This window comes from Cetorhinus maximus, chromosome 22 (assembly GCF_964194155.1).
Source record: "Cetorhinus maximus chromosome 22, sCetMax3.hap1.1, whole genome shotgun sequence".
Lineage (NCBI taxonomy): Eukaryota > Metazoa > Chordata > Chondrichthyes > Lamniformes > Cetorhinidae > Cetorhinus > Cetorhinus maximus.
In genome coordinates, this window is record NC_135900.1 from 56,889,836 (window position 1) to 56,912,751 (window position 22,916).

The 22,916-nt window shown below is 42.4% G+C and overlaps 1 protein-coding gene across 4 annotated transcripts in view; it reads left to right on the forward strand.

The window, feature by feature from the left end:
- ptprz1a (protein tyrosine phosphatase receptor type Z1a) overlaps window positions 1-22,916 on the forward strand; it is a 261,256-nt gene that overhangs the window by 188,916 nt on the left and 49,424 nt on the right. For all 4 annotated transcript variants that reach the window (XM_078568367.1, XM_078568368.1, XM_078568369.1 and 1 more), the window contains one exon: window positions 14,853-14,944. In XM_078568367.1, coding sequence (XP_078424493.1) covers window positions 14,853-14,944 — 92 coding nt within the window. The remainder of the gene's footprint in view (window positions 1-14,852; window positions 14,945-22,916) is intronic.

Genomic DNA, 22,916 nt, shown 5'->3' on the forward strand with positions numbered 1-22,916 from the left:
CCTGTCCACAATCTACAAGGCACAAGTCAGGAGTGTGGTGGAATACTCTCCACTTGCCTGGATGAGTGCAGCTCCAACAACATAAGAAGCTTGACATGATCATAAACTCATCCAGGACAAAGCAGCCCACTTGATTGGCACCCCATCCACTAAATTCACTCCCTCCACCACCGACACACAATGGCAGCAGTATGTACTACCTACAAGATGCACTGCAGCAACTCACCAAGGCTCCTCCAACAGCACCTTCCAAACCTAGGACCTCTACCACCTAGAAAGACAAGGGCAGCAGATGCATGGGAACACCATCACCTGCAAGTTCTCCTCCAAGCCACTTGCCATCCTGACTTGGAACTATATCACCGTTCCTTCACTGTCACTGGGCCTCCCTAACAGCACTGTGGCTGTTCCTACAGCATGGACTGCAGCAATTCAAGTAAGTGGCTCACCATCACCTTCTCAAGGGTAATTAGGGATGGGCAATAAATACTGGCCTAGCCAGTGATGCCCACATCCCATGAACTAATAAAAAAACATACTGACGGCGAACAACAATTGACTATTGCCCAGTGAAAATGCATATCAGATCACATAACCAGAGGGCAGCAGCTATGAGAATTCATCAACAAAATAACTGGTTACTTCCAATGTGTAACTAGGAACCTTGTAGGGCAAAAAAAGTTGTTTCTGTAAGTCCGTTTTTAAAAGTTTGTATTTTTTTAAAAAAAGACATATCTTGCAAAAGGTAACTTGACAACTCCAGGATCAGAAACTTGGAAAACCGAATCCAAAGCAATATAGACTAATTGTGCATAAACTTTCACCCACAAACGCTCACGATCATAAACTCATCCAGACGACAAATCATATTGCAGTTTGGCATGTTTATATAGTATCTTTAATGTAGCAAAATGTTACAAGGTTCTTCACAGGAGCATTTTCAACAAAATTTGATACCAAACCACAAAGGAAATACTACGACAGCTGACCAAAGATGTAGGTTTTAAGAAACATCTTAAAGAAGGAAAATTATGCAGAGGGGTTTTGGGAGGGGATTCCAGAGTTAGCTTTGGCAAATGAAGGTATGACTGAACCAATTAAAATCAGGGATGCTTAAGATACCAGAATTGGGGGAGAGCAGGCTGCGAGCCTGGGCGTGATCACAGAGATAGGGAGGGGCGAGGCCATGGAGGGATTTGAAAACAAGGATGAGAATTTTAAAATCATAACACGCACCACAAGCACATGCACGTGCACACACAAACACACACAACTTCATTTCAAAGGCATGCATGCAGTAATTACATATTTTTTATGAGTACAGATTGTCTTGACCCTGATTATTTCAGAATCAAAAAGGCCAATTGTTAGCCATTAGAATTGCAGGGCGGAATCTTCCGCCCCCGCAGGATGTGAGGAAGGTGGTGAGGGGGCCTGAATATTGGGTGGGTTGGCGTCAGGACTGATTCCTAACATCTCCCTGCCTCCCCAGAAATAAGTTCTGGGTGGGAAGGGCCATGGCTGACCTTCCCACCACCTCCCCCCCACCCCACTTGAGTCCCTTAAGTGGCCAATTAACAACCACTTTAAGGACCTTTTCTCACTTCCGCTGAAACCTTCTGAACTCCAGTCGGGCCTACTGATGTGCAGCCTGCATGAATGGTTAAACTGTGCGGGGCCTAATGTCAACTGTGCGGGTGGGAGGAGGGGCGGTGGGGTGTAGCTTCTCGATCTTCATAAATCTGTACACGACCGAGGGCATGGACAGGTCCTGCCCTTGCTGCCATCCCACATGCCAACCCCCCCTTCCCATGACTCCCAGCCCACGAAAGCCTTTCTTTTGCGCCCCCCCCCCCCACTCCCCCAACTTCCTCGGACTGGGGTGGGGGGGGGCGGGGTATGTTGTTCCGGCAGTAGCCATGGCCTCCTCCATCACACTGCCAAGTGCAAGAGCTGCCGGCCTCCAATTGGCTGGCAGGTCTTGGTGGGTGGTACGTCATATTTCGGGGTCCTTAGTCAGGAAGAAGGCCCGCCACTGTCCACTTAACTGTCTGATGGGCAGAAGATACAGTTGGCCTTCCTCCTAAGAGTCGGCATGGGTGTCTCACCGCTTTCTCAGGCAGTTCACGAGACAGCTGCCAAAAATGGGGATTCCACTGACAGTTTTTTTCCCAATTGTATTGATAGGTTTTACAATAATATATTTGGAATTCTTTTCCTTTAATTATTAACTCTTCATTATATCTGAACTTTTGTTGAGCAGTGGGATTATGCAGAATGACGTGGTATAGCACTGAAACAGCGCCCCAATTTTGGATTCTGTACAAGTTGTATGATATAGATGATCCTATTCTTTCCCTGGTGCTAACCTACATTATTAGGGTATGTGAAAGCACTAAAGAAATTTGTCAGGTTCAAGTAATCCATTCATTAGTCTGATGTTTTTATATAAAGAATACTATTTCTTTAACAAAGTTCAATAGGAAAATGTCAGCATTTAGCAACATTTTGTACATAGCTATGAAACCTGACTGTCTACATTATACTGACTTTAAAATCATATCAGGCCTTTTCAACTTGCTGTTGTTACAGTTAAAATTGTAATCTCAGTTGGTGTATTATGATTCATTAAACTTGCAGATCTAGCTCCCCAGACAGACCATGCTTGTGGTTTAGAGCAGCCATGCATTTGGTGCTGATAAGACCACAATTGAAGCACAGATCCAATAATACAGCGTCTCATTTATACCCCCCACCCTCCATGTGCTAACCCTTGCCATTCAGAATTTATCCTTCCTTGGTTGTCCTGTGCCTATGAGGTGAGCATTTCAATCCAATCAGATATATTTGTTTAAAAAGAGGTGTTTGTGAGAATTTTACTTGAATTTGTACAAGAAATGTTATTGATAGGATTATTATTTGAAATTATCTGTCATGTTTTAAGCTAATTTACGCTCTTTTATCTCATATGACCTGATAAAAAGCAAACTAAAGTGCGCATACCTGGGGAGAGATTAAACGATGTGTTCACTTGCTCAAATATGCAACCCCTGCACAGTTCTAATGGAAGATTGTCTCTTTTAGCCTGGCTTAGTTGGTAGCACTCTTGGCTCTGGATCTGAAGGAGGCAGTTTGCGCCTGACTCCAGGATTTGAGAGTATAATCTAGGCTGACGCTCCAGTGAAGTATTGAATCAGGTGTTCTTTGGTAATGAGGTACTAAACCAGAATTCAGATGGACTATTCCTGAAGAGCAAGGAGTTCTGCTGGTGGCCGGAGCACAATTCATTGCTCAACCAAAAACAGATGAACTGGTCATTCATCACATATCCGTTTGTCGGCTATTGGCTGCTACACCTGCCTACATAAGAATCACATTGATTTAAAAAAAGGGAAAGGCTTTGATTTGTGCTATATAAATACAAATCTTTCTCTTACTATTACCAACTTATTTTTTCATATTCAGTCTGCTTTTACAGTAAGTTTCTATGATGCAAAAGTTTTTCTTCAGAAGTGATTTCTGATAGTGGTAACTTATGATTTACAAATTTAGGTTGGTCATAGATACCTTCTTAGGTTTTGTTAGTCACGCCTACAGATGGAATAAGCAAAAACTTGGTGAGGCGAGGCTTGACATGATTCATTTAAGGTGTTCTGTTTCACTACGAGTGAGCATATAGAACATCATATATGACCAGATTCATTTAAGTTGTCAGTACAAGTTATCTTTGTTCAATGAAGCAATAAAGAACATGCTGCACTTCCTCACACTGTGGGTGGAATTTAATGCTCTCCCACCCCCCACCATCCTGGGAATGGGCTGGGAGGCGGGGAGCTCATATAATGGGTCAGGAAGGCTCAGGGTGAAGACCCTGTTGCCTTCCTGACTCCCCACAATTAATTCCAGGGCAGGAAGGGTCAAGCACTTCCTTCCTGCCCCTAAGCCAATTGAGGCCCTTAAGTTTTAAGGGTCTCAGCCCACTGCCGCTAGTATTCTACCAGTGGTATGGTGAGTCATGACATATGGGCAAGCCACCAGGTGTAACCTGGTGGGCTGCGAGTGGCCTGGTGGAGGGCTATCCCTCCTGCTCGGGAACACTGTGTCCAATGGAGGGACTGAATGACAGCAAGAGCTGCCCCCATAGGAAGATCCCCCATTCTTTAAACCAAACCCCTGCAGCCACCATCCACCCCCACACTGGGGTTGCGTGACTGGCTCCAGAGAGCCCCAGCGCACTTACCTGGGTTCCAGGGCTCCATGGCTTTTCCCCCTTTTGGCGCCTCCTGTAGTACTGACAATGGCCACTTCACCTGGTAGTGCTGATGCCAGTGAAGAGCTGCAGGCTTCTGATTGCCTATGTGGCAACTCTTGGAGGTGGGACATCACCTGGCAGGACCTAGAAATCCTGACTCAGACCAGCTAGGTGCCTGATTGGCTTTTAATCACATCAGGGTGCCAGGGAATGACAGCAGCAGGGTTGCCACTGACTATCCAGCCAGTGGACAGGCCCATTGCCATAACTATGAAACCCAACCCCATGGGGCACCTTACATAATTTAAACAAGACACCTTTGCACCATCCTCCAATATTTCTAACCTCTTCACTTCAGAAGGCCTTCACTGCTATCTCGCAGTTGCCCCAAAGCTTTTGTAACCCTCTCTTTTAGGCCTGACTCTAGTTAGCTTTAGTCAACTGGCTAACCCTCAACCAAGTGGAATTTGCCAGCCTAACTTGGCCAAGCCTCCTGCTGAGCTCAAATTAATCAATTAATTAATTGATGGTATAATTTTAACAAACTTAAACCAAGGACAACCAAGATTGAAAAACATTTAAACAAAAACCTGAGTGCAAACAACTATGTACATGGAGGGACTCAGGCACAAGAAACTGATGGCGCACAGCAAGTACAGTGTGAGAAGTTGCAATGCAACCTCCTCTTGATGCTTTACACAATGTTGCTTTTTCACCCAATGAACATAAGTATCTGAAGGCCAAGACCAAGAAAGTTTGGAAGCTGGGCTTGCTGAATTCAAATTCTTCGAACATAATTTGTGTCAAAACCTGGGGGGCATTAGCAATTTGTCAGGAGTGAATTTTACACTTTACATAAATTGGCCAATTTAAAAGCGTCAAGGACAATGAGAAATATTACATTCACAATATCTATGAAGATGTTAAAATGAAATTTTGCAACAATAATGGCATCATTCCAAAAATATGTTACTGTCTCAATGACTGTGGAGATATACCCTTTTGGCTAGTTTCAATCAACTACCTGGAAGTTCCCCTCCAAGTCACTCACCATCCTGACTTGGAAATATATCACCGTTCCTTCACTGTCGCTGGGTCAAAATCCTGGGACTCCCATCCTAACAGCACTGTGGGTGTACCTACACCACATGGACTGCAGCGGCTCAAGAAGGCAGCTCACCACCACCTTCTCAAGGGTAATTAGGGATGGGCAATAAATGCTGGCCCAGCCAGCGAAGCCCACATCCCATGAATGAATAAAAAAAATTATATCTCCCCTATGTTAAGAGGGAGGTGTTGTAATGATCACAGCGCCTCACCATGCTTCCTGTTGGACATCAGAGAGAGACACCTGTTCCAAACAAAGTTTTGAGTGATCATGAAAAACAGGCGAGATTCTTTATTTGTTTATTATATTTCAATAATTTTCAGAGGTTTGACACTATCCATTAATTTTGCCTTTTTAGCTTGTTAAGTACCTGACTAAAAGTCTGATGGTATTAACAAGAGATTTGGCCATTGGGAATTTGTTCCTTCAGCCACAGAGGGAAAGTGCCAATGAAATGATCTGGCAGTTTGAGGAATATCAAAGATACAACTGCTAGACTGTACAGCAATGGCTGCAAACCTGTCAGCACTTATTCCTTTTTAATAGAGTGATAATTAGCAGGAAGCTTATGTATCAACACTATGCCACAGCCTTGCTGTGGGTGGACAATTAAATGAAACAGATGGATATTTTGTGATGGATATTGCAGTCAGTGTTCAGGAGAATATGTTTTGATATTTTTTTCCCCAGCTGCTACATGTCAGGAATAGAGCTTTTTTTGTGTGTTTCCCATGACAGTTGTTAAACCAAATTTCAGGTAAAAGGTATACTTGATGGAATTCATGTACAGCTGTTCCATGAAAATGGATGTATTCAAATACAATCTGTCGAGGCATGTATACCCGCTACCAACTTGACAAACCCCACATGGCCCATATTAATGGCTCAGGTAGCCACTTTTTAATTGAGTTTTCACAATCACTGGCAAATATCCCCTAGTTATCCTCATAATCTTCAGTTCTGATCTTCCTCATTCATTTCATGACTTCAAAACCTAAGTGGTTGTGTGTTTTATTTTATTGTTCCTATGTGTGGGCTAGTTAACATGATAGAGGACTCAGTCTGCAAAAAGCAAGATGCTGCAAATGCTGAAGACCTGAAGTAAGAACAGATGCTACTAGAAGCACTGGACGGGTCAGGCAGTATCTGCAGAGAGAGATATGAAAAGTTACTGCATCAGGTCAATGATCTTTCACAGAAGATATCGCAGGTGAATAGCTTCTGAGGAGAAATGGTGGTTCATGGAAGTACAGAAATGCTCAGGTGGAGGACCGGAGATTATTGAATGACAGAAGGATGATGGTACAAGGCAAATGGAGGGAATAATGAGAGTAATCATTGATAGATCTGAGGCCCAGACGAGGTCTAAGCAGTTATAGCAGAGGGAGGAGGGAAACACGGGAACTCTGACAAAGCAGAGAAAGCTCCACTGACTCGGGTTTGCGGTGAAAGAAAAAGGCAGATTGACAAGAGGGTGAAGACCACCCAACACAGGAATCCCCAATCTGAACTCCAGTCCACATCCTTCCCCGTTCCTGGATGCATTGGTGTGCATCCTATATATTGCACCCTATACTACCAGCACCTGGTGTCCAAGAGAAAATGGGAGCAATGGTTAAGGTCTGAAATTGTTAAGGTCAATGTTAATTAAGGCTAGAGTCTGTAAAGAGTGAAGTGATTTATTGTGCTATAGTAACATAGGTTGGGGTATTCACCTTGTGTAGTGGTGTACAGATGATATAAATGCGCCACAAGCACTCTCTGCCAGGTTAGTATTAGATACACTTGACAGCTCATATTTGAAAGCTACTTTTAGGGGTTTGTTCTGGTAAGTGATGTGATATTTCAGTGCATTGTGAAGTAACTTATTTGTATCACTGAATTCCACTTGCCCCGGGGTATGGGTATTGCTGCTACATGGTCATGTCCATTGATCTTTATGGCGTTCCAAATTTCTGAGCTTTAACAAGTAGTTAGATTTACATGTATCCTGGGTTATGTGGGGAATATTGCTGCTATTACACTATACATTCTGCTTTGGTTCGGTTAGCATCATAGAATCACACAATATTGCAGTACAGAAGGAGACTATTCAGCCCATCGCCAACTCTTGTGTGCCTGTGCCAACTCTTTGAAAGAACTTTTCGATTAGTCCCTCTGCCCTAGGCTTTCCCCATAGCCTTGTAAGTTTTTCCTCTTTAACTATTTATCCAATTTCCTTTTGAAAGGTATTATTGTATCTGCTTCTGCCACCCTTTCAGCAAGTGCATTAGCTCACTGTGTAAAAAGAAAGTTTTTGCATATTGCCTCTGGTTCTTCTGCTAAGGACCACTCAGGATAACGGGGCAGGAGGGAAGCAGGGACCACTCCCTTAGGCAGACCAAGCAGACCTTGTATCCCCCCATGTACCAGCATGTTTCTTTATATGCCCAAGTAAATGCACCAAGACTCCTTTGTCCCATTATTCTGGTTTGTGGAAGTTTATCAAATGTCACTATACAAACTTCAGTAGTAAGATTGAAAATACGCTTAATCAGTCTTAATCAGGCTGTAAACAAATACATTTATTTAACATTAGCCAAATTAACCTGCTTCCCAATTCCAGAACTCAAAGTTCCAGTCACTGCCAACCATTCATTGCAATTACCACAGCCAGCAGATGGTGCATTTTGAGCTTATGGGAACTGTGTCCACCATATTTGACCGGAGCTGGTGGCCACTGCCCGTACACAATTGGGATAATGTGGCCTCTGTCTCCCCCATACAGGCCCAACATACCTATGGATTCGATCCAGACATATATGTCAATTAGAACCAGTAACCCAGGATGTCAATCTCTCAATGTTTGGAATGGTTGATGCACAGTGACAGCAGTGTGTGCCATCGACAAGGTGCACTGCAGCAACTTGTCAAGGTTCCTTCAGCAGCAGCGTCCAAACCCACAACCTCTACCAACCAGAAGGACAAGGGCAGGAAACACATGGGAATACCACAACCTCCAAGCTCCCCTCCAAACCAAACATCATCCTGACTTGGAATATATCACTGTTCCTTCACTGTCGCTGGGTCAAAAATATGGAACTTGCTCCCTGACAGCACTGTTGGTGTACCTACACCAGATGGACTAAAGTGGTTCACGAAGGCAGCTCACCACCATCATTTCAAGGGCGGTTAGGGATGGGCATTAAATGCTGATTTTGTGGATGACGCTCACATTCCAGGAAGGAATAAAAATTTACATAACAATAGGATAGCTTGATTCATTGATCTTTGTCAACTACTTTGAATGACCTTAATTGGGTCCCATCTGATGTCATGTATAATCAGATGATGCATGCCAAGGACTTCTAGAACTGTGCTAACCTTGGTCTTGTCCTGAGCACAGATATTGGCCAAAATGCAATTAAATTCCATCCAACTTGTGGAAAACAGCTAGCAATAACTGACGTCAACTCTGTGTACTCATTGTAATCAGCAGTGAAGAAATGAATAGATAATCCAGCAGAGACAAAGATGCCCTGTTTTTGTCAGACCTTGCTTCAAACCATTTACAGAGATTGTTGCCTTGGGATAGAAATTCAGTGTCATTAATTCAGTTTTACTTTTGTTGACGAAGCTTTCTCAAGGTAATTGGCGTAACTGACTAATTTGTTTTTAAGTAGTGTCAGACTACCACACTGTATCAAACGCTCCATTATCGAACAACATTAAAGTAAGGCGACCAAACACATTCCGTGTAAGATTACCACACTGTATTAAACATGGTCAGGATATGATTGCCACACTGTATTAAACACGGTCAGGATAAGATTGCCACACTGTATTGAACACGGTCCATGTAAGATTGCGCCACTGTATTAAACGCAGTCCATGTAAGATTGCCACACTGTATTAAACACGGTCAGGGTAAGATTGCCACGTTTAATAAACACGGTCCATGTAAGATTGCCACACTGTATTAAACACGGTCAGGATAAGATTGCCACTCTGTATTAAACACGGTCCATGTAAGATTGTCACACTGTGTTAAACACGGTCTGTGTAAGATTACCACACTGTATTAAACACCATACGTGTGAGATTGCCACATCATATTAAACATGGTCCGTGTAAGATTGCCACACTATTAAACACGGCCTATGTAAGATTGCCACATTGTATTAAACAAGGTCCATGTAAGATTGGCACACTGTATTAAACAAGATCTGGGTAAGATTGCCACGTTTATTAAACAGGGTCCAAGTAAGATTGCCACGCTATTAAACACGGTCCATGTAAGATTGCCACATTGTATTAAACACAGTCTGTGTAAGATTGCCACATTGTATTAAACAAGGTCCGTGTAAGATTGGCACACTGTATTAAACACGGTCTGTGTAAGATTGCCACAGTGTAGTAAACACGGTCAGGGTAAGATTGCCACGCTGTATTAAACACAGTCTGTGTAAGATTGCCACATTGTGTTAAACAAGGTCTGTGTAAGGTTGGCACAGTGTAGTAAACACGGTCAGGGTAAGATTGCCACACTATTAAACACAGTCCGTGTAAGATTGCCACATTGTGTTAAACAAGGTCTGTGTAAGACTGGCACACTATATTAAACACGGTCCGTGTAAGATTGCCACAGTGTAGTAAACACGGTCAGGGTAAGATTGCCACACTGTATTAAACACGGTCCGTGTAAGATTGCCACACTGTATTAAACACGGTCCGTGTAAGATTGCCACACTGTATTAAACACAATCTGGGTAAGATTGCCACACTGTATTAAACACGGTCAGAGTAAGATTGCCACATTGTATTAAACAAGGTCAGGGTAAGATTGCCACACTGTATTAAACAAGGTCAGGGTAAGATTGCCACATTGTATTAAACAAGGTCAGGGTAAGATTGCCACATCATATTAAACACGGTCCGTGTAAGATTACCATACAATTAAATGCAATCAGTGTAAGATTGCCAACGTATTAAACATGGTCCGTGTAAGATTGCCACGCTGTATTAAACACAGTCCATGTAAGATTGCCACACTGTATTAAACATGGTCCGTGTAAGATTGCCACGCTGTATTAAACACGGAAGGCAAGGGAGAAGATTGCTGGGGCCTTGACAGAAATCTTTGTATCCTCACTGGCTATGGGTGAGGTCCCAGAGGACTGGAAAATTGCCAATGTTGTTCCATTGTTTAAGAAGGGTAGCAGGGATATTCCAGGAAATTATAGGCTGGTGAGCCTTACGTCAGTGGTAGGGAAATTATTGGAGAAGATTCTTCGTGACAGGATTTACTACCATTTGGAAGCAAATGGGCGTATTAGTGAGAGGCAGCATGGTTTTGTGAAGGGGAGGTCGTGTCTCACTAACTTGATCGAGTTTTTCGAGGAAGTGACAAAGATGATCGACTTTGGAAGGGCAGTGGATGTTATATACATGGATTTCAGTAAGGCCTTTGTCAAGGTCCCTCATGGCAGACTGGTACAGAAGGTAAAGTCGCATGGGATCAGAGGTGAGCTGGCAAGATGGATACAGAATTGGCTTGGTCGTAGAAGGCAGAGGGTAGCAGTGGAAGGGTGCTTTTCTGAATGGAGAGCTGTGACTAGTGGAGTTCCGCAGGGATGGGTGCTGGGACCTTTGCTGTTTGTAGTATACATAAATGATTTGGAGGAAAATGTAACTGGGCTAATTAGTAAGTTTGCAGACAACACTAAGGTTGGAGGAGTTGCAGATAGTGAAGAGGATTGTCAAAGGATACAACGGGATATAGATCGGTTGGAGACTTGGGCGGAGAAATGGCAGATGGAGTTTAATCCGGACAAATGCGAGGTAATGCATTTCGGAAGGTCTAATACAGGCAGGAATTATACAGTAAATGGCAGAACCCTTAAGCGCATCAACGGGCAGAGGGATCTGGGTGTACAGGTCCACAGGTCACTGAAAGTGGCAATGCAGGTGGATAAGGTAGGAAGGCATATGGCATGCTTGCCTTCATTGGCAGGGGTATTGAGTATAAAAGCTGGGAAGTCATGCTGCAGCTGTATAGAACCTTGGTTAGGCCACACTTGGAATACTGCGTGCAATTCTGGTCACCACATTACCAGAAGGATATGGAGGCATTGGAGAGGGTACAGAGGAGGTTTACCAGGATGCTGCGTGGTCTGGAGCTTATTAGCTATGAGGAGAGGTTGGAGAAACTCGGATTGTTCTCACTAGAGCGACGGAGATTGAGGGGCGACTTGATAGTAGTTTACAAAATTATGAGTGGCATGGACAGAATAGATAGTCAGAAGCTTTTTCCCAGGGTGGAAAAGTCAATTACTAGGGGACATTGATTTAAGGTGAGAGGAAAAAACTATAGAGGAGATGTGCGGGGCAAGTTTTTTACGCAGAGGGTAGTGAGTGTCTGGAATTCGCTGCCAGAGGAGGTGGTTGAAGCAGGTACAATAGTGGTGTTTAAGAGGCAGCTTGACAAATACATGAATAGGATGGGAATAGAGGGATACGGACCCCGGAAGTGCAAAATGTTTTAGTTGACGGGCAATTTGATCGGCGCAGGCTTGGAGGGCCGAAGGGCCTGTTCCTGTGCTGTACTTTTCTTTGTTCTTTGTTCTCTGTTCTAAACATGGTCCATGTAAGATTGCCACACTGTATTAAACACAGTCCATGTAAGATTGCCACTCTGTATTAAACACAGTCTGTGTAAGATTGCCACACTGTATTATACACGTCCTGTGTAAGATTGCCACACTGTATTAAACACGATCAGGATAAGAGTGCAACACTGTATTAAACGGTCAGTGTAAGATTGCCACACTGTATTAAACACAGTCCATGTAAGATTGCCACACTATTAAACACAGTCCGTATAAGATTGCCACACTGTATTAAACACAGTCCATGTAAGATTGCCACACTGTAGTAAACAGGGTCCGTGTAAGATTGCCACACTGTAGTAAACACAGTCCATGTAAGATTGCCACACTGTATTCAACACAGTCCGTGTAAGATTGTCACACTGTATTAAACACGGTCCGAGTAAGATTGCCACACTGTATTAAATACAGTCCGTGTAAGATTGCCACATTGTATTAAATACAGTCCGTGTAAGATTACCATACTATTAAACACAATCAGTGTAAGATTGCCACCTTGTATTAAACACAGCCTGTGTAAATTGCCACACTGTATTAAACACGTCCTGTGTAAGAATGCCACACTGTATTAAACACGTACTGTGTAAGATTGCCACACTTTATTAAACACGGTCCGTGTAAGATTGCCACACTGTATTAAACACGGTCAGGGTAAGATTGCCACACTGTATTAAACACGGTCAGGGTAAGATTGCCACACTGTATTAAATACAGTCCGTGTAAGATTACCATACCATTAAACACAATCAGTGTAGGATTGCCAACTTGTATTAAACACAGCCTGTGCAAACTGTCACACTGTATTAAACACGGTCTGTGTAAGATTGCCACACTGTATTAAACACGGTCTGGGTAAGATTGCCACACTTTATTAAACACGGTCCGTGTAAGATTGCCACACTTTATTAAACACAGTCTGTGTAAGATTGCCACACTTTATTAAACACGGTCTGTGTAAGATTGCCACACTGTATTAAACACGGTCAGGGTAAGAATGCCACACTTTATTAAACACGGTCTGTGTAAGATTGCCACACTGTATTAAACACGGTCAAGGTAAGATTGCCACACTGTATTAAACACGGTCAGGGTAAGATTGCCACACTATTAAACACGGCCTGTCTAAGATTGCCACACTTTTAAACATGGTCCGTGTAAGATTGCCACATTGTATTATACACAGTCAGACTAAAGCAGCAAAAACAACTTGCATTTTCGAAGCACCTTTAGTGGAGTAAAACGTTCCAAGGCACTTCCTAGGAGTGTAATCAGGCAAAAATTTATACTGACCTAACAAAGGAAACATTAGGACAAAGTGATCATAGGCTTGGTTACCTGTTCAAATAGGAGGGATTTAAAGACGGTCTTAAAGGAGGGGAAAGAGATGGAGGGGCTAGGGAGGGGGTTCCAGGAAATGGAAATGTGGCTATTGAAAGCATGTCTGCCAATAGTGGGATAAAGGGGAGGGGAGGGGATGGGAAGCACAAGGTTGGTCAGCTGACCAGAGAGCTTGATGAGCAGGTCGGGTTTTTAGGGATGGAGGACATGGTAGCGAGGGAAGGCTGAAGCCATGAGAGATTTTACAGACAAGGCTGAGAATTTTAAATTTGGGGCACTAGTGACTGTAATTCACTGTAGATCAGTGAGGATCATGGGTGCGTGGGACTAGGTGCATGTAGCAGAATTTTGGGCAAGTTGGAGTCTATGGAGGGTAGATGATCATATAGAATGTAAAAAAAATACTTGAAGAGATTCCAACCACCAGCTATGAAAACATCTGTGAGCCCAACTGATCTTTATTTGTGGTATTGAATTGCTTTATGATCCAAGTGTATATCCTATTTATCCTCAGGTGAATAATTGAATTTGATAACTACTCCCTCCCTTTATTCAGCAGAGATCATGCTCGCTGCACCTGTGCTCGACAGTAAATATTTTTCTTGCTGTCTCTAAACTCCCTCGATGCGGATACACCAGCTGTCGTCAGTGACTCATTTTGATTCTCACGTTTATCCTGTGCGAACTGGCTGGTTGCCGCATTTGTTGGGTCATATCTAAGGTTCCTTTCATTTTCATTCACTCATCAGAATGCTTGTGAGAGAGAAGCCATCTGCCAGAAACAGTGGGTTGTTCTGTAGTTGGCTCCGAATCACCTGTTACCTTTACACTTAATGCCCAGTTTCATAAACTTAACACAATGGCAATGTGTGAGCACAGCTATTTTAGACACAAGAAATTTCCTCACTATGGATTTCACAGATTTTTTAACCACCAGTTTGCCCAATTTCTTAGCATACCTACTGGAGGAGAGGTCTTTTAATTTGTGAGGGGCAGATCTCACAAGCGCAGTGTGAGTTACATTGTGGAGAGAGCTGGGGTATCACCCGAAGACATTGAGAACAATCTTCGCCCTCTTCAATCGTCTAAATGTCTTCTTGCTGTCTGATCTCTGCTCTCTCTTCTGCATCAGATATGGGAAAATGTAATTCCAGCCACACTATCTCAGAAATGGAAAGCCAGACAGTCCCAAACAATGAAGGAAAGTTAAGAGAAGCATCTTTGCCAGTACAACAGTACGGACTCTGAGCTTGTGGCCATTCTGTTAATTTTACCTTCCTCTTTACAAAAAGGTTCTCTGCATTATTTACTCACTTAGTTTTCAGAGAGCATGAAGATAAAAGGTAAGGCATTGTAAAGTTCACCTAGCATCTGAAACAGTTTTAAAATGTTAAGCGTGGTGTTTTCTGAAAGTTATACCTGAGCTTTTCTTTTAAGAGGATGGGGTTCTAAGAAAGCCACACTAGCATTTGAGTGCTTCTTAAAACTGCTTTTCACTCTTCTGCAGGAAATGCTTTCAGACTGCCCATTTTTACTTGGAAGACAATGCTTCGCCAAGAGTGGTTTCTACTTCACAATCGCCAGCTCTACCTATTTCAGGTAAATTCTTGCAACTGGGTCTCCTGAATCAAACTTGTATCTTCATTAACTCATAATGAAACTATGTCATAGCTGTTAACAGCTTTTTTCTCTGTTTTGCTCAGCTGTTGTGCACAGTTCTTTAATTATTTTCCATGGCCATTTACCCCATGTGGTTCTCTGGACCTTTCCCCCAGCTCAGTGGACAGTTAATGTTGATCCTTTGCAGGTGCATCAGTTTCTCTAGTTCTTTATCCAACTTGATCAAAGATGCCATTGGTCAGTGGAGTGAATTTCTACTTCAAAAGCTTGATGCCACTGCAAACATCCATTTTCTGCACATGATTGGGGAGATATTTTAGGAATCAAAATCAGGCACAATCCAACAAATATTACATGTGAAACATTTGTTTGTTACCATCTTTCAAGCACATTTTAATGTTGGATTTGTTCCAAACAAAAGCAAAGCAGTTGTTTCCTCTGCATATCTCAGGGAAAATGCCTGTAAATGCTGAAACTACAAACAACAGTAAATGCTGGAAGAATATTACAATTGTATCAGGATCTCACTGGAGATTGTGACAGAGCTGCTGTGTATCCAGTTTATTTTCTGCTTTCTCAAAAAAAGAGGCTTTCACATGTATAGACGTATATAGTGTATTTCAGGACCTCAATGTCCCAAAGCACTCAATTAAGTACCTTTTGAAGTGTAGTTACTGTTGTAATGTAGGAAATGCAGCAGCCAATTTGTCCACAGCAAGCTCCACAAGCAGCAATGTGATCATGACCAGTTTTTAGTTTAGTTGCAGAATGACAATTATTGTCTAGAACACAGATGAGAATTATCCTGCTCTTATTCAAAATATTGCCATGGGAAAGTTTCCATTTTTCACATTCACTTGCAAGGGACAGACTACAGTTGATCTTGCGAAACAAGAACAGAAATGGAAGAAACTGCTTGGAGAAAAAAAAAATCAACATGACTTACAATTTCAAATCAGTTAAAATATTTATTTTTGCCCATGCTAACACTATTGAAACATCACTTGACTAACCTCCAGTGATGTTAATTACAAACACAGCATTCTCCCCATGGTGGCACATTTGAAACACCATCATACAAAGTGCTAGGCAAATTACCATGATGTGTTAATGTTTAATCTTCTTCGTACATTATTTCACCAGTGTTAATGGTGTCTAAATAGCTTTCCTGTAGAAATATTGTTTATAATATGAGTGGCAGATTCTGACACGTTGCTGGTTTCTTTTAAGTGCTTTTTAGTAAGGACAGTTGACTATGGCATTGTAATGAAAAGTTAAAATGCAGCATTTGCTCTTGGAAAACAGAAAACTAAAATCTCTAAAGGAAGGGGAACCCAGAAATGATTTTTAAAATTTATTTATCTGAACAGCAGACTTTTTTTTTGATTGAAACCTTTAAGACCCTGAGGGGTTTTGACAGGGTGGATTCGGAAAGAGTGTTCCTTCTTGTGGGAAAAACTAGAACTAGGGGTCACTGTTTAAAAATAAGGGGTTACCCATTTAAGACGGGTGAGGAGAATTTTTTTCTCTGAGGGTCGTGAGTCTTTGCAACTCTCTTCCTCAAAAGGTGATGGAAGCAGAATCTTTGAGTATTTTTAAGGCTGTGGTAGATAGATTTTTGACAAGCAAGGGGGTGAAAGGTTATTGAGAGGAGGCGAGAATGTAGAGTTGAGGTTGCTATCAGATCAGCCATGATTTTATTGAATGGCAGAGCAGGCTCAAGGGGCCAAGTGGCCTACTCCTGCTCTTGATTCATACGTTCATATGTTTCAGTGTTCCATCTCTTCATGGTGCTGATGTTTGTTTGTATTGTATGCATCAACAACAACAATTTGCATTTATATAGCACCTTTAATGTAATAAAATGTCACAAGGCTCTTTACAGAGGCATTATGAAACAAAATATGACGCCTAGCCACATAAGGAGATAGCAGGGAAGATGAAGCTTGGTCAAAGAGGTAGGTTTTAAGAAGTGTTCTAAAGGAGGAAAGAAAGGGAAGAAGGCGGAGAGATTTATGGAGGGAATTCCAGAGCTTAGGATCTAGGCAGTTGAAGGCATGGCCACAAATGGTGGAACAATTAAAATCATGGATGTTCCAGAGGCAAGAATTAGAGGAGCATAGATATCTCAAAGGGTTGTGGGGCTGGAGAAGATTACAGAGACAGGGAAGCACCAATCCATGGAGGGATTTAAAAACAAGGATGAGAATTTTAAAATCAAGGCTTTGAATAACCAGGGGCCAGTGTAGGTCAGTGAGCACAGGGGTGATGCGTGAATGCAATTTGGTGTGAACTAGGACACGGGCAGCAGAATTTTGGATGATCTCAAGTTTATGGAGGGTAGAGTGCAAGAAGCTGGCCAAGGGTGCATTAGAATAGTCAAGTCTGGAGGTAACAAAGGTGTGCATGAGGGTTTCAGCAGCAGAATAGATGAGGTGTGGGGAGGTGGATAGTCTGGCAATGTTCCAGATATGGAAATAGGCAGTCTTAGTGATGGCATGGATATCTGGTTGAAAACTCACCTCGGGGTCAAATGTGACATTGAGGTTGCAAACAACCTCAGACAGTTGGTAGTGTGGGTTTGTGGCGGGGACCAAAGAACAATGGCTTTGATCTTCCTAATATTTAATTGGAGGAAATTGCTCCTTATCCAGTACTGGATGTTGGGCAAGCAGTCTGATAATTTAGAGACATTGGTGGGGTTGAGAGGGATGGTGCTGAGGTAAAGCTGTGTGTGGTCAGTGTGCATGTCGAATTTGACGTTATTTTGGATGATGTCACTGAGGGGCAGTATTTGGATGAGAAATAGGAGGGAACCAAGGATTGATCCTTGGGAAACCCAGATGAAACTTTGCAGAAATGGGAAGAGAAGATATTGATGGTGATTCTGTGGCTACAATTAAATAGCTAAGAATGGAACCAGATGAGAGCATTCCAACCATCTGGGCAACAGTAAAGAAGCATTGGAGGAGGACGGTGTGATCAACTGTGTCAAAGGCTACACATAGGTTGAGAAGGACAAGGAGGGATACTTTGCCTTTCGCACAGCCACATAGGTACTGAGACAAATTCTAAAGACATTCTAAGGGTGGATATAGTACTGGTCAAGCAGCCCATGAGGTTCATGTTCTGTCTTGGTAAGTTGTGAAATTTAGTTCAGTTATTCTGGTCGTTTGTGATCTGGCACCCTAATAGCTGTCAATTTTTATAAAAACCCAAGTAGTTAATATCCCTCAATAAAGGGACCTGCCACCATTATCTGGCATTACCAACATGTGTCCGGTCCCACACTGTGTAGTTGACTCTTATTTTATTTATTTATTCTTTCATGGGATTTGGGCATCGCTGGCTAGGCCAGCATTTATTACCCATCCCAAATTGCCCTTGAGAAGGTGGTGATGAGCTGTCTTCTTGAACTGCTGCAGCCCATGTGGTGTAGGTACACTCAGTGCTGTTAGGGAGGGGAGTTCCAGGATTTTGAATCAGTAAAAGTGAAGGAGTGGTGATAGAATTCCAAGTCAGGATGGTGTGTGGCTTGGTGGAGAACTTGCAGGTGGTGGTGTTCCCATGTACCTGCTGCCCTTGTTCTTTGAGGTGGTAGCGTTTTTAGGTTTGGAAGGTGCTGTGTTGTGTTATGGTGCCATCACTATGGTGTCTCAATTATGATATCTTGAGACTTGTATGTTTAAACATGAACCATTTATTGTGAATCTTAAACTATTTACAGATCCATGTTAATGTCATGCATGATGCTGCTGCCATGCAGGTAGTCTGCTTCCATTGTGTTCTCTCTATACTTTTCTCTCAGTCTATTACCATGTGACTCTATACATCATACCATTGGTGATGCTATTCTTCAGTCCCACATTATCCTTTGCTTTCCTGAGCACCTTTATATTGCAATGGCATGCAGGCACATACAACATCATACAACACCCCCCTTTCTTCTCCAAAGAAAACTTTCCTCCCTTTCAATGGAATATTACATTACAATCTTTACTTGCTATCCCTTCTCCCCAACCTCAAGGCCAGAATTTCCCGGTCAGCGAGCGGGAGGTTGGGGCTCGCTCACCAATGCGTAAAATGACGCGGGATGACGTCGGTCGGAACTCCCGATGTCACCCCATCCCATTTCAATTTTCAGGTTGGCGGGGGCTCAGCCAAATCAGCTGTGCACCCGCTGATCTGTTAATGGCCAATTGAGGCCATTGACAAAGTAATTAATGTAATTAGTGGACCTGCCCATCCAACTTTAATGTTGGCAGGCAGGCCGGGAGCCCTGGCGGGCATTGGAAAAAGCATGAAACCTCATCCATGGGCGGGATGAGGTTTCATGTATGCTTATAAATTTTTAATAAAAGTGAAACTGAAAGTGATGGACATGTCCCAACTCGTGATAGTGTCACATGAGGGGACATGTCAGGGAATTATTTTATTTCCTGTTTTCAATATGTTTTAATGTGTAGCCGATCTCCCTGAGGCAGCACTTAGCTTCAGGGAGGGGAGAGCGCACTCTCGACTCAGGGAATACCCCCCCTCCTCCGCCTGCATAGGGTGTGCATACATTGGACATCACGCTGGGTGGGCCTTAATTGGCCCACCCACATAAAATAGTGGTGCGCCGCTGATTGGAGGTGCACCTCCACGCACCCGCTCTTGAATTTCCCCCCTGACTGGGGGAAAATTCTGCCCCAAGTCTCTAGCTTTATGAATTTAGACGGTCTTGAAGCTTGACAGTTCTTCCACATCTCGATCTGTCACGTTTGGTGGAATGGCAGTAGCACTCTGTGTTTATGGTACATGGTTATCTCCATTTGATTCAATTTTTTGTGCTCCTTCGAGTTGCATTTCTCTTTATTAACAGCCTGTCTGTTTTTTTTGGACACTGTGGGTTTGTCCCATTCCTTCCGTGGGGAATGTCCACTCCGTTTATTTCTCGAGTGGACTCAAATTTTCTTTTTCCGTGGTGTCTACCATGTTCTTGTTGGACGTATATGTTTTGCAAATGGAACCTTCATTTCCACTTGTTTCATAATGTCAGCCAAACACTTGTTTGCTGTTTTATTATTGAATCGTTTTGAAAGCTTGTGAAACTTTTCATTCAGCTCAGCTTTTTCTTTTTCCAGTTCCTTGCATTTCAGTGTTGGATTTACATTTTCCAATCTTATTGCTGTGTTACCTTTCTCTATCTGCAAAAGAACTTTGTCCTTGTCTTTCATTTTGGTTTCACTGTTGGCCAGGGCTGTCTCCAGTGAAGTTTTAACTCGTTTCAGGTCTGTAATTGTACTATTCATGACTTCATTATCCACTCGCAGCTTGGAAAGTTCTATGGCTTTTCCTTTCAATGCCTCTTTCTTTCCATTCAACCGCTTCTTCAGCTCTTCAGCCTCTTCCTTGTAGCTTTCGCCTTCCTCCTGGACTATGGAACGTTGCTGAGTCTACTCTGCCAACTGATTCTTCAGTTTCTTCCAAGTAACGTTAAATTCATTTTTCTTCTCTTTCTAAATTTCCACAGGAATGAACTTTGACCCAAGGGATTCTTGTAGCACGTGAAGGTCTTTCAACAGGTTTTCCTTTGCCTTGCAAAGCTTGCTTGCTTCATCTTTAGTTTTCCTGTGATTCAGCAGAGTCTCCTCGAGTTTCTTCTGCTGTGCTTCCATTCTGCTGTTTAAGACAGTCTTAAATTTTTCATGTTTCTTCATTCATGCTGAATGGTTACACGTTCCTTTTGCATTTGACCTTGAAGGACAACCAACTGTTCTTTCAGCTGTTTATTTTCTTGTTGACCTCTTGCCAACTCATACTGGGCTTCAGTGCATCATATTGTTGCTACTGATAATTCCAACACAGCTTTTTCTAAAGTAATATTCAATGTCTTGTTTTGCTCCTCATGTTTTTCCATGGTTACATGTTGATTCTTCAAGGAGTCTTCCAGGATCACAACTTTCTTGTGTGCTTTTTCTGTCTTCTGTTTTGCCTGGCTGTATATCTGGTTGAGTTCCCAACTCCTGTTTTGATTTGCCAACTGTGGAATTGAGGGTCATTATTTCCTCCTGATACCTTTGTATCATCTCTAAAGCTTGTTTGTTCAGATCTCAATCAGCTTGGTTCATTGAAGACTTCAGTTTATCACATGATTTCAAAGGTATGTACTCAGCTTGAACCTTGTGCTTCAAATCTTCCAGTTCAGCTCTGATGCGAACATTTTCCAATGGAACAACTTCATTTTCAAAAACCTCTATTTTTAAACCTTTCAGCTGCTTCTCAGCCATTTATTTCTTCTGCACTAAATTCTTCAGCTTGTGCATTGGAGTTTTTTGTTACCCTCTCTCTGGAGTCTTTAGTTGCCCTCTCTCAGGAGTCTTTTGTTGCCCTTGCTCTAGGCTCTTTTGTTGCCCTCGCTCTGTGGCCTCTTGTTGCCCTCGTTCTGAGGTCTCTTGGCGATTCATTAGGGGTGTGCTAGACCTTATTCCAGGTTTTGCGCTCTCTACAACACATGGTTCAAAATATCCATCAAAGCCTTTTAATATCTCACCAAATGTTGTGGAGTATTGATCTATGTGTTGGCTATGGAGTACTTCATCTGCAAATGAATCAAAGATGAATAAAAACTTGTACTACTTCTGATGTCTTATTTAATCTTGTACTTATTCTGATGCCTTATTTAATCTTGTACATCTCCTGTACACTAAAAATTGTCTTCTCCAAGACTCTCATTCTTGGGTCTGTTTTAGCCCTTTCCATAGCAAAAATGTGTCTGGCTCTTCCAATTTTCTGTTCATGGCCATTTTTTTTTCTTATAGTTACTACTTTAAATGTTGTTGCCCCTTTAAGGCTGTCAGTGCAGTAACCATTTTTTCACCCAGGCTGTCGGCAGTTTGTCCGTTGCTATTTTTTAGAGCCTTGTTGCTGGGGAGATTTTTGGCTCCTCAATTTTGGAAAAAAAAGATTTGCGGGTGTTTTATTTTGCAACAAATGTATCAATCCAAGTACAGTGCTCTAGCTCTTTGCACTGCACTGCACTGGGCTTGAGGCTTGGCTATCCCTTCATTTGGGACAAAATCTGATCTCCTTATTTTAAAGTGAGATTGTTTGAAGCAATTTCCTTTTTCTTAGGCTCTGCAAGAACTTTTAAAACAGCAGCAATTCGTTCCTCTATACAGGAAGACAGGGTTCCCTTTGTTTTAAACTCTGCAGGCTTTTTCCTTTGTTTAACTGTCTCCTGCCAGCTGATTTTTCTGCAGGTTTTTTTTAAATGTTAGACTTTTTTTAACTTCCTAATTCCCTCCCTAACCACACTGTGGGTGTATCTACACCACATGAACTGCTGCAGTTCAAGAAGGAAGCTCACTACCACCTTCTCAGGGGAATTTAGAAATGGCAACAAATGCTGGCTTAGCCAGTGATGACCATGTCCCAGGAATAAATATAAAAATAAACCTGACTGAAAATGGTGCTGGGTGAAATTGCTTAGGTCAATACATCAGCACTTGCCTGAAACCATCACTGCGGTGTAAAACACCTCTCAAGGTTGTCCTCAGTTGTGAGCATGTTTGATTATTTTAATTTTTCAGCAAACTGAATATCCCCAGACCTAAATAGTTGTAATAACTGATATAGCATCATAATCCTATTTAATGTCACTTTCTACAATTTGGCTTGGGAGTATGAGTGTGTATTCGATGTAAAATAAAATCAGGAATATTAAAAATTGAAATTATAGCTTTGGCTCAGTGGTAGGGCTCTTGCCTCTGCGTCAGGTGGTGATGGGTTTAAGGCCCACTCCAGAGATTTCAGGGCATTACCCAGGTTGATACTATGGTATATTGACGCAGCACTATACTGATTTTTTTCCTCTTTATTCTTTCATGGGATGTGGCCATTGCTGGCAAGGCAAACATTTGTTGCCCATCCCTAATTGCCCTTGAACTGAGTAGCTTGCTAGGCCATT